This window comes from Lipotes vexillifer, unplaced genomic scaffold (assembly GCF_000442215.2).
Source record: "Lipotes vexillifer unplaced genomic scaffold, Lipotes_vexillifer_v1.1 scaffold297, whole genome shotgun sequence".
Lineage (NCBI taxonomy): Eukaryota > Metazoa > Chordata > Mammalia > Artiodactyla > Lipotidae > Lipotes > Lipotes vexillifer.
In genome coordinates, this window is record NW_006772098.1 from 785,623 (window position 1) to 798,010 (window position 12,388).

Sequence of the window (12,388 nt, forward strand, 5' to 3'; positions counted from 1 at the left end):
TATGTTGTTAGGATTACTATAATTTGTCCACCCATTCCCGCTAGTTAGTTTGTCTACTAAGTCAGTTCAACTTTGTTTCTAAGGTCAATGCCATCTAAATAAGCATTTTAAAACTTCTTTATATTCAGGATCTGAAACAATTTGATTCATCCTTTAAAATAAGTGAAAGGAAAACAAGAAACTTAAGTGGAACATTTAATCAAAATATTCATATATATAATGAAGATAAGTTTCTGATTCAGATTCCATGAAAACATTCAATATATTCCATAAGAAAATTTATTTGTAAATGTAATAATTAGAGTAGTATTCTGAATCCCTCCTATTTTTACTATTGCATGAGTTTCTATCAGATTTCACGGACTGGAATACAAGATCATACTTGATCTTTTTTCTGTTTGTTGGCTGGTTGCTCGGTTTTTCTTTTTCTTGCCACGCCATGCAGCACGTGGGATCTTGGTTCCCCAACCAGGGATCAAACCCACGCCCCCTGCAATGGAAACTCAGAGTCTTAACCACTGGACCACCAGGGAAGTCCCAAGCATACTTGATCTTGATGGTACTATTTGAGATGATTAGATTCAGTCTTCAGGTTTCCTGATGTTGTGTCATATAATGGATTTGAGAAGGAGTACATAGAACTCTAAAGAAAAACACATTGAAAAAAGTTATGATTTTAGGCGTTAAAATAAGAGACTTCTTTCCAGATCATGCAGATTGAGGTGAAGTTTTAATGGATTTTCATTGCAGTAATAACTAGAGCATCACCAGCTCCTACTTCAGCACCTCCAGTCCACACCGCCTGAACCACTGACACAGGCCTAGTCTTGGTGTATGCCCAGCGTCCTCTAGTGGCATAGGAGTCACTGCCTCATCCTCACCTCTGGTGGGATGGGGGAATGTAGTGGCCAGGATCTTGACTGCTTCTTTCTATGGTGCTGGTTTCTCTAAGTCTGCTGTTTTAAGTATAGTTAAGTTAAACAACACAAAACAAAAAATTTTTAAAAAACAACAACCAACAGCTTTCAGCTCAGAGAATTATATTTTGCAGTATATATTAGAACATCTAAAACATGGAAAGTTGTATAGGACAAACAACCTCGTTTCTTCAACAAATAAACTGCAAGGTGGAAATAAGAGAGGGAAAATGAAACCTAGAGATTTAGAGACTTAAGAGACATGTCTACCAATTTGGATACATATACCTTATATGGATCATGATTTTTAAAATATAGCAACAATAACAAAGTACAAAACCCCCTACTTACTTATGAGACAACAGGCGTAGGTTGAACACTGAATATTTGATTGTGTCAAGGAATTATTATTAAATGTTTAAGCGTGTTACTGTGGTTATATATTTTTTATGTTCTTATCCTGGTACAACTGAAGTCTGTACAGGTAAAATTAAATGATATCTGGAATTTGCTTAAAAACACTCTGGTTGACACCAAGAGTGAACCATAATGTAAACTATGGACTCTGGGTGATAATGACATATCAGTGTAGGTTCATCAATTGTAAGAAATCTACACCTCTGGTGGTGGATGTTGATAATGGGGGAGGCTATGCATGGGTGGGGGCAGGGAGTATATGGAAAGTTTTAGGTTCTGCCCTGAACCTAAAACTGCTCTAAAGAAAATTAAGTCTATTTTAAAAAAATATCACCACCATTCTAGTGGGTGAAGGGAATAGGTGGCAGTAGAGGTGAAACAAGAATGACCACAGGTTGATAACTGTTGACGTTGGCTGATGGGTATGTGGTTTTCATTATACTATTCTCTCAATTTCTATATCAGAATATGAGAATTTTCTCTAAGAATGTTCAGAAGAGTATTTTTGGGGAAGTCTATTTCTCTGTTAGAATGTCAGGGAAGTTGCACTTAGTTTAATTAATACAAAGTCATTTGTTTCTGAAACAATAGAAATCAAAATATCAACAAAAGTCTAGAGCTATGACAGGATTTCTTCCTTAGCCATTCTTAATCGAAAGAAAAAAACATGAAAGAGGAAGATAAATATAAAAATGTCAAATCTAAAACACATTTTAATTCCTTACATCATTTGTAACTTTCAGATACTAAAAGTTAAACTAAGCTAAAGATTAAAAAGATTAAGTTTTCTTTTCTTTAGTAAAAATGAAAATAGGTTTATATTACACCTTCCTACTTTGTCAAGAAGATGTATTACATTTTGTTTCTTAAATATTCATTTATTTATTTGTTTATTATCCATTAAGTAGGGCTACATTTTCTTTTCTTTTTTTTTTTTTTCGGTACGTGGGCCTCTCACTGTTGTGGCCTCTCCCGTTGCGGAGCACAGGCTCTGGATGCGCAGGCTCAGCGGCCATGGCTCACGGGCCCAGCTGCTCCACGGCATGGCATGTGGGATATTCCCAGCCCGGGGCATGAACCCGTGTCCCCTGCATCAGCAGGCGGACTCTCAACCACTGCGCCACCAGGGAAGCCCTACATTTTCATTTTTATTCTACGACTTGACTGACTTGGCAAATCATCCAAATTAATTCTGTGTTCTGGGAAATATCTTACTTCTTCCTTTCATTCCTAACAAAACAATACTAAAAGTGTATATGACATCATTATTGAAGATGCAATGTCCTTAATTTCTCCTTTCCTCTTTTTAAGTTATCAGGTAACAGAAATGAAAAAGTCAAGGGTTGTGTTAGACTTCAACCACATCACTCAAAAATACTAGAAACCACCTGATCTGAAACCTTTGCTACTCGGTTTCAGCAACAGTAACAACTGTTTTATGGAGGATTTTCATTAAAAAAAATAATAGGAGAAAATGAAAGTTGGTTTTCTACGTGCTCACTTTCACAAGAGAATGAATTTGATACAATATTTCTAAAATCAGATGTAAGGAAGCTTTCATACAGAAGAAGTGATGTGTTAGGGCTAATCCTGTTTTATACCCAGATGGATGCTCATATTACCTGCTTAAGAAAGGGGTGAGAGAGATTTTATTATACTTGACATTTTCTCCCTAGCCTACTTCATATTGCACTGATAAGGAGTAGCCCTAAAAAAAGGCCAAGAAAGATGTAACACACTTTACTTTCTCCTTTCTCTTTCTAAGTTATCAGGTAACGATCCTCACAGCCCACACCTGAATTGAAAGAGAGCGTAGAACGCTATTCTCCCTTTTGTGTTTGGGAATAAAATATGAGGAACAGTCAATGAAGAGCTACTGTGAGTAGATGACTAATACTTTGTGGGTTAAACTGATATTTTCCAGATCTGTCAGCTCTGTTTGGGTATGAACAGTGACCACAAAGCCATTTAACAGTGATCTGACTCTACAAGCAGATTGAAACCATCCTGAAATGGAAAATTCTCATTGCATATTTAGAGAGATTGAAACTCCTTCCCATCCCATCTCTTTAGTGGAGAAATAATTCCACTAAAACACATCTTTTAACCATGATATGGGAACATGTCCAGACAACACTGTGTGTGTGTGTGTGTGTGTGTGTGTGTGTGTGCACGTGTGCAGGCTTGTTCCCCGTTCTGAAACAATACAGTTCATTACCACTTACCTCTGTTTTCTCTGGGTTGCTCCAGTTCCCATAAATTGGATTAACAAATGCACAGTTAACACTTCTTTTAGTTTTCCTTAAAGCACCCAGGGCCACAAAAAGAAAAGTAAGTATTAAAATGCACCACACGACATTTTCAGGCATTATCTGATAGAAATCTTTGGGAGACACATTATCTAGCCAGTGTACTTATTTTTATGAATGTATTTCCATAAGTAAAGACTTTTTTGCAGGATACCAAGGCAAACACATTCTTGAAAGCAAATGTAATTTGACCTCTGAATACTTAAATCCAAAAAAACCCAAGCATATAAAAAAAGTTGTTCTTAAAATTGATTGCTTAAATATTATTCAAATAATACCAAGGTGTACAAGATTAGAAAGAACAATGTTATATAAAGTTGAATTGGTTATAAGGAAAGGCCACCTTGAAGTCCCATCGACTTCAAGAGTTGCCAAACCCACCACATCCTGAGGACTATATTCCATGACAGTGTCTGTCATAAAGATTTGTATGTAGTGCATGTCATAGTATTTAACATTTTAAATAGCAAATTTAAATATGAGCATTTTGAAGAGATCTTTATGTTAGCATTTCCTTTAATGGATCATAAAGAGGAATGTCCTTGGTAAGCTGACATACTGGTCTAGATCTGCATCATTTACTCTGATTAACTGAGCTCCTAAATGATCATTTCCTTTTTATACTTCAGTTACTTAAGAGTCAATAGACTTATCAGAAGACAAGTAGCCCTGGTATAGCTGGTCACAACTGATGAAGAAAAAATGCTCATCACAGGAAAAAAATAAATATAACCAGATAACTAAATACACCCTATTGAAGATATAAGGAAAATCCGAAATATGCACACACACGCACACACACACACACACATACACATACACATAGTGGAGAATGGAAGACCGATTCCAGGATGATTGCCAGTGTCTTGAGGAGGCAACCAGGAAGAAAAAATATATAATGCATGACTATTTTTGCCCAATCAGAGTATAATGACAATAAATGTTTGTCAATAATGTACCCTTAAATCCTAAAAGAAAAGATAATAAAGAGGAAGTCTTACTGATTTACTCTTTGAAAAGAAACTGTCAGAGGTATGACCTCTTATTTCATCTACCAAACCACACGGTCCTCTTCTAAAAAATAACAGTGTTAATGAGCGCAATAGCATAATCAGGGTAATTGTGTTTGACTGACAATACATTCTCCCTGTGGATTCAGTGTCTTCTAAGCTTCCTGACCTCCGCTGTTTCCATGTAATTGGCTTAAATATTCAACAGCTTAACCAGTTCACCTTCATTGCATCTACGTTTTGGTTATTGATGAAGAGGGCCACAGCAGACATTTTTGTGTTATTTTGTGAAAAAAAAAAATCATAGATATACTCTTAAATGGTGAGGCAACAAGTTAATTCCTTAACCACTAATTGAAAACTTATGAGTTGCTCTAATTAAATTGAATGAGTGATGCTTGATTCTTTGCCTTTTCTCTCTCCAAGACTAGTCGATGTTAAGTTCTCAGAGCAGTAAGCTCAATAATTGGCATAGTTAGAGCAAGAGCCTAGACAGTGCTGCTCTCAAAACAGACTGGGTGGGAAGTGAAGTGGTGTTTTGAAATATGTCAAAATGTGAAAGCAAAGGCTGGTACAGGAGAAACGACATGCAGGGAGGGAGGACTAGAACAAAATGGAAATTAGGCACTAGGTAAAGATGGGACAGCCCCAAACACCGACAGCTCAGAAAAATTTTTCTTGACTGAAATCAGGCATGAAATCAGGAAACAGGAGGAAATCCAAACCATAAGACTAGACAGGACAGATGGTCCAAAGGCTGGGCAGGCAACCAGGAAATGGAGGGACAGGCTCGGCTGTCAGTTGGATAGAACTGAGGTACATGCAACACAAAAGATTTTGATATGAGGTGCTTATTGTTGGCTTTGAACTGCTGAGACCCCAGATGACCTAAACCAATACTGGCAGGCAGAAGTCAAGTAAATTGATCAATTTTCCAACCCTATTAATTCAGCTATTGAAGCTACTTTTCTTCTGAAGGATTTTAAGTCTTAAATAATTTTCTATTAAAATAAAGTGGCCAGCCTTTGGGGATTGGGTGACTATAAAGAAAGAAGGGTGATACATAAGCATCAGGATATGGAGTTGTAATAAAACAAGAAAGGGTCACAGTATGAGTAGTGGAAGGTGAGCAAATTTGTTTACTTCAAATTATGTTTATTAGTAATCTCAAACTTTTATTTTTCCCAGATCAAGTGTATGTTTCCCAACATTGGAAATCTCTGAATTGTTGGGCTTAATTCTTAATGTCTTTCCTATTTAAAAGGTAAAATATTACCCACTGCCCATAGATACTTCCATTAAGAAAAATTTTAAATGTCAACTCCATATATTTACCATTTCAAGTTCTATGATATAATTTTCCACCTTCATCAATTATATACATTCAAGCATAATTTGTTTGTTTAAGTAAAACACAATTTTACTTAAAATGATGGATCCTGATATGAGGAAAACAAAATGTTTGACTATGAAGTTTTCTGCCACTTCTAACACTGTATGGTGCAATGATAGTCTGCATTAGGATAAAAAATGGTTGTTTAACTTGCTGTATCTGTCATTAAGCAGACAGCTCTTTAAGAGCTGAGGTTTCAAAGAATGGAGTGACCTCTAGGAATCAGCAAGACATTGACTTAGAAGCTTAGAGTAGAGGAAAGGAAGCTGCATGGATCATATGAGTTTTCCTCCCCTAACTTGTGATGAATTCACTTAAATTATTATTAAGCTCTGGCTACATCCAATATGTGCAGGCACTGTATACGGTGGCACTGTGAGGGGGCTAAACAGAGAAAATGTTTCTGATGCAAGTTTACAATTTAAATTTAGTGAGTATATGAACACCTCTAAAGGAATTGACTTCATAGCTTATTAACTAACAAAATTGTTTTAGTGTTGATTAAAAACATGAAAGTATTTAAAATAGATATCTGAAATCACTGTAGATGGGCAATGAAGGAAAGCAAAAAATAAAACAAAACATCTATGTTGCATCCAGTAAACATGACTTTCACATACCATACACTTCACCCATTTAAAGAATATAATTCAAAGTTTTTTAATAAAATGAATTTTATTAATTTAAAAGAACTTTGTAAAATATATATAACAAAATTTGCCATTTTACCCACTTTTTAAAAGTGTACAATTCAGTGGCATTCACTGCATTCACAGTGTTGTGCAACCATTACCATTACCTATTTCTAAGACATTTTCATCAGTAGAAATGGAAATTCTATAGCCATTAAACAATAAAAACTGTTTTCCTCTTCCTCCAGCCCCTGGTAACCTCTAACTTACTTTACGTCTCTATGAATTTACCTAGTCTAGGTACTTCATATGAGTGGAATAATACAATATTTATCCTTTTGTCTGACATTTCACTTAGCATAATGTTTTCAAGGTTAATCCATATTGTAGCATGTATAAGAACTTCAATAATTTTTATGGCTGAATAGTATTCCATTGTATGCATATGCTACATTTTGTTTATTCATTCATCTGATGATGGACACTTGAGATGTTTTCACCTTTTGACTATTGTGAATAATGCTGCTTTGAACATTGGCGTATAAGTATCTGGGCCCCATTTCAACTCCTTTGGGTATATAACTAGGAATGGAATTGCTGGGTCATATGGTAATTCTATTTTAGGTTATGAGGTGGCACCAAACTGTCTTCCATAGCTGTTGTACCATTTTACATTTCCACAAATAATGTATATGCAGGTTTCTATTTCTCCACATCCTCACCAACACTTGTTATTTTCTATTTTATTATTACTATTATTGCCATCCCAAAAGGTGGGAAGTGGTATCTAATTATAGATTTGATTCACATTTCCCTAATGACTAATGATGTTGAGCATCTTTTCCTATGGTTATTGGCCATTTGTTTATCTTCTTTGAAGAAATGTCTGTTCAAGTATGCTTCTTTTTTTTAATTGGGTTGTCTGTCGATTTGATGAGTTGTAGGAGTTTTTATATATTCTGTATATTAAACTCTTATCATATATATGATTTCAAATATTCCCATTCTGTAGGCTTTTTCACTTTCTTAATACCCTTTGATGTATGAAAGTTTTTGATGAAGTCCAATTTATTTATTTTTTTGTTTCTTATACTTTTGGTGTCATATATAAGAAGGCATTGCCAAATCCCAGGTTATGAAGATTTACTCCTATGATTTCTTCTATATGTTTTATGGTTTTAGCTCTTATATTGAAGTCTTTGATCTGTTTTGAGTCAATTTTTTGTGTGGTATGAGGTAGGTGTCCAATTTCATTCTTTTGCATGTAGAAATCCAGTTGTCCCAGCAACACCTGTTGAAGAGACTGTTCTTTCCTTATTGAATGGACTTGTCAAAAATCAACTGGTCATAGATGTATGGGTTTATATTTGGATTCTTAATTATAACCCATTAGTCTCTATGTATATTCATATGCCATATTGTTTTGTTTGCTGTGGCTTTGTGGTAAGTTTTGAAATCAGGAAGTGTGAGCCCTCCAACTTGATCCTTTAACAAGACTGCTTTGGCTTTTTGGTGACCTTGCAATTCCATATGAATTTGAGGATCAATTTTCCATTTCTGCAAAAAAGGCTGTTGGAGTTTTAATAGGCACTGTGTTGAATCTGTAGATTGCTTTGGGCAGTATTGACATCATGACAATATTGTCTTCCTATCCATAAACTCAAAATGTCTTTCCATTATTTAGGTTTTCTTTAATTTTTTTCAGTAATGCTTTGTAATTTTAAGTGTAGAAATCTTTCACCTCCCTGGTTAAATTTATTCCCAGGTATTTTATCCTTTTAGATGCTATTCTCAAAAGTGATTGCATTCTTAATTTTTTTTCCTGATTGTTTATTGCTGGTATTTAGGAGCACACCTGATTTTTGTGTGTTGATTTTGTATATTGCAACTTTGCTGAATTCATTTATTAGCTCTAGTAGCTTTTTGGTGGATTCTTTGGGATTTTCTGTATATACATGATCATGTCATTTGTAATAGATCTATTTATTCCTTTCTAATTTGGATGGCTTTTTTTGTCTTTTTCTTGTCTAATTGCTCTGGTTAAGGTTTCTTATTGGTAAACACATTTATCTCTAGCTTAGTGGAACTACAAAACCTTCATTAATATAAAACTAAATTGTAATGCTAGTGTATGAGGCAAATTATTATGGCAACGTTTGGACAGTTTTGGGTAGTCTGATTGTCACTTAATGTGAAACCTTTAGACTGGATAAGTGAATAAATCTTTATCTAGGTTGAAAGAAAAACAAGGTGACAGTGAACATAGGTGTCACCCTGCATGTTGAAGAATGGCTATCAGGAGGGTTACAAGGAAAGAATGACAAGACAATGCCTGAATTGTTTTTACTGACAAGTCTATACTTCAAAATAAACATAATTTACGCATATTGTAAGTTTATTAATTAATAATTTTAATCAACTTTTATAATTTGTCTTACTGAGTGTGTCTTATTAATTATATTTACTAAATTAACTGTTGTTTTTGGTTATCAATCAGTGGTTTACTTTCTTTCTGTTAAGAACAGACATGTTTTTCTCCAATTTACTGGTATGTCATTTCGTGTGTCTGAGAAACTACTCACACTTCTTAGTCAAATCCACCAAACACCTAGTGGTAGTCCCCACTACCATCTCATGGGAGTAAATCTGTCACAATGTATTCATATTTAAAAATAGGCTTAGTAGGGCTTCCCTGGTGGCACAGTGGTTGAGAGTCCGCCTGCCGATGCAGGGGACACGGGTTCGTGCCCCGGTCCGGGAAGATCCCACATGCCGCGCAGCAGCTAGGCACGTGAGCCATGGCTGCTGAGCCTGCGCGTCCGGAGCCTGTGCTCCGCAACGGGAGAGGCCACAACAGTGAGAGGCCTGCATGCTTAGAAAATGTTCAGATGAGCTCAAAACTTTAGCACAAATTATAAAAGTAAGGTGGAATGCCATTTGGGATGGCCATGCATAATGACTCCTGTTACATCCAGGTGGACTGCATTATAAAACTCTACTGTAAAAACCTGTCTACTAAAAAGTATGGAGAACAACACTTTCTGAAATTGGGCAATCCTAATGCAGCTATCAAGGTGATTTGCAGAGATAAACATGATAATTTATTTACCAAAAGATATTTGCTGTGCATGTGTATGTGGAGGAATTTGCTCTCATGCTTCCACTAAAGAAATGATTTCTATATTTGTTTCTAAATGCTGAAGAACATTCTAAGATCCAAGAAATAACTGTCCTGAGTTAAGGGCCTGAAGGAAAATGATGTCTACAATGTGGTGACTCACTCCTTAAGGTGGTGAAATGTTAGAATGCTGATTATGTTATTTATCATCTTTCATGTTTATTTAAATTTATCCAACATTTCTAGGACACATATTATCTAACAAACATTGTGTTAGGTCCTATACTTACAAAGTTGATCATTATTTGTTCCTGCCTCTAGAATTTCTTTTGGAGGGTGGCGGCTTGCTAGATTTCTGTCTCTTAGATTAAATTACATTTATAAAATGCCTAACACAAGTAGATGCCCACTAACAGTCCAGTGCTATTCTTTCACCTTCTTTTCTTATTCTCTCCTTTGGTCATTTATGTCTTCTTTTAAACTTCCTACTTGTTTCTCCTGACCCCCAAACTTGGGACCAATGAAAGGACATTGGGATAAAGGAAAAAAAATAAGGAAGTGGCAAAATTAGTAATAATACTCACTGTAGTACTTTTAATTTTTTAAAATAAATTTATTTATTTAGAGCTAGCAAGGACCTTTGCAATTATCTTGTTTATGCCTTTTTTACAGATGGAGCAAATGAGATTCTTCCCCCACTAGATTATAAGTCCTCTGGAGGATAAGGACCTTGTCTGGTTTACTCTTCTCTCTGTCTCAGCACCTAATACAGTACCTAGTGTGGCAGGAATCAACTGAATGTTTATAGAAAGAATAACTTAATGAATGCACATAGTCCAAAGGCTTAATGATGGAAAAAAAGCCACTAACCAGCTCTCTACTCTGTTACTCCATGCCTACTCCCAGCAATATACTTCATCAATACTCAGAGAGAAAAGACATTCATTTTTACTACTGTTACCATGGAGTCACATTTGTATTTAGATTTCTGTTCCACTGAGCCCAAGACTTTAAGTGGGCCAGGAGCCTACTTTTGACCTCTGTCTCTTTCCATTTTTTTTTTTTTTTTTCAGCTGGTTAAGTGCCAGCTCAGAGGAGCAGCCTGGGGGCTTTCCTGAAGATGAGTAGAGTATAATAGAATAGGGATGGTCCTTCTATCTATTTCATTACATGGAAACTGAAAAAGTCATATTATTGGAGAAAAATTAATTTGGTACAAATAACTCATTTTACAATATTTGAAAAATAAAGGTCTGTGTCCCTTATATCTCATATTCTCTGAAAAATAAGAGGTATGAAATATCTATGTATAAATATCAGGGGTTGATGTGAGTTTTCAGGCTATGAACTATTTGATTTGTTATTTCTGGGTAAAAATGTTTTCTAACCATAAAAGTACATGTGACATATTTTTTTAAAAAAGGGCCCATCTAAATTATGAAATACAATCATTTCACTGGTGGAAATGGAATTCATTTATTCTGGGAGTCATGCCTATTATATTAAATTTTGCTTAGCCAGAATAATGGTGAATCTGGAGTGTCTCAGAGAAGTAAATCTCAATTCTACTCTACTCATTTCCACCTATGTCACTGTAAACTCTTCAATTAGGTTTTTCCAAATGTTTCCAGTCCTAAGACTTTCTATGAAGTCTTTCTGAGTGTGCTAATCTTTCAGATAAAGGGAAAATACATTATAAAATCCTAAAAAGAATAAAATATTTCTGGTCCCCACTTTTACTCATATCTATTTTTAATGTTCATTCAACATATTTCTGTCAAGAAGAGATCTTTTTAGAAATGTTTGTTTCTTAGGGTACTAATAATATTTTTTTCTCTGCCTCATTATAAAAATTAATGAGTAATGCTCTTATTTTTGCTTCCTGATCTTAGAACCTATAAAAATGAGGCTTTTTTTTTTTTTTGGTTTGTTCATTTTTAACTCGTAGTAATAGGAGGAGATTGGTGCACTGCATTTCCTGTGCAATTATCGGTGCCACACGATTCACATACATCATCTTTCTTTTCTCAAAACCTTAGACAAGTTTTATTTTACACCTGGTCTCTGTTTCCAATTCAAATGTTAGCCTGTCTGAATAGACCGTTTTTAAGGAGAGGTATCACAGATTTTTTAATTTAGACACTACTTTGTCCTTTTTGTAATGAGAGCAACTTTATGGCAGTTTGCAAAGATAAGCATAATAGAAGAATATAAGCCAAATGAGAAGGGACTTCCCTGGTGATGCAGTGGTTAAGAATCCGCCTGCCAATGCAGGGGACATGGGTTCGAGCCCTGGTCTGGGAAGACCCTACATGTTGCGGAGCAACTAAGCCTGTGCACCACAACTACTGAGCCTGCATTCTAGAGCCCGCGCTCTGCAACAAGAGAAGCCACTGCAATAAGAAGCCTGGGTACCGCAACCGAAGAGTAGCCCCCACTTGCCGCAATTAGAGAAAGCCCACACGCAGCAGTGAAGAAGTGACACAGCCAAAAATAAATAAATTAAAAAAAAAAAAAGACAAATGAAAAACAGATAGGAAGTGGAGAAATGGATTCTTAGAACTGGAAAACAGAGTTGAGCCAGAGGGAAAG

At 35.5% G+C, this 12,388-nt stretch overlaps 1 protein-coding gene across 1 annotated transcript in view; it reads right to left on the reverse strand.

The window, feature by feature from the left end:
* Nucleotides 1–542: 542 nt before the first annotated feature.
* MALRD1 (MAM and LDL receptor class A domain containing 1) overlaps nt 543–12,388 on the reverse strand; it is a 608,458-nt gene continuing 596,612 nt past the window's right edge. Inside the window, exons 39-40 of the mRNA XM_007447298.1 lie at nt 3,560–3,635; nt 543–643 (exon numbers count right to left, since the gene is read on the reverse strand). Coding sequence (XP_007447360.1) covers nt 563–643; nt 3,560–3,635 — 157 coding nt within the window. The 3' untranslated portion in view covers nt 543–562. The remainder of the gene's footprint in view (nt 644–3,559; nt 3,636–12,388) is intronic.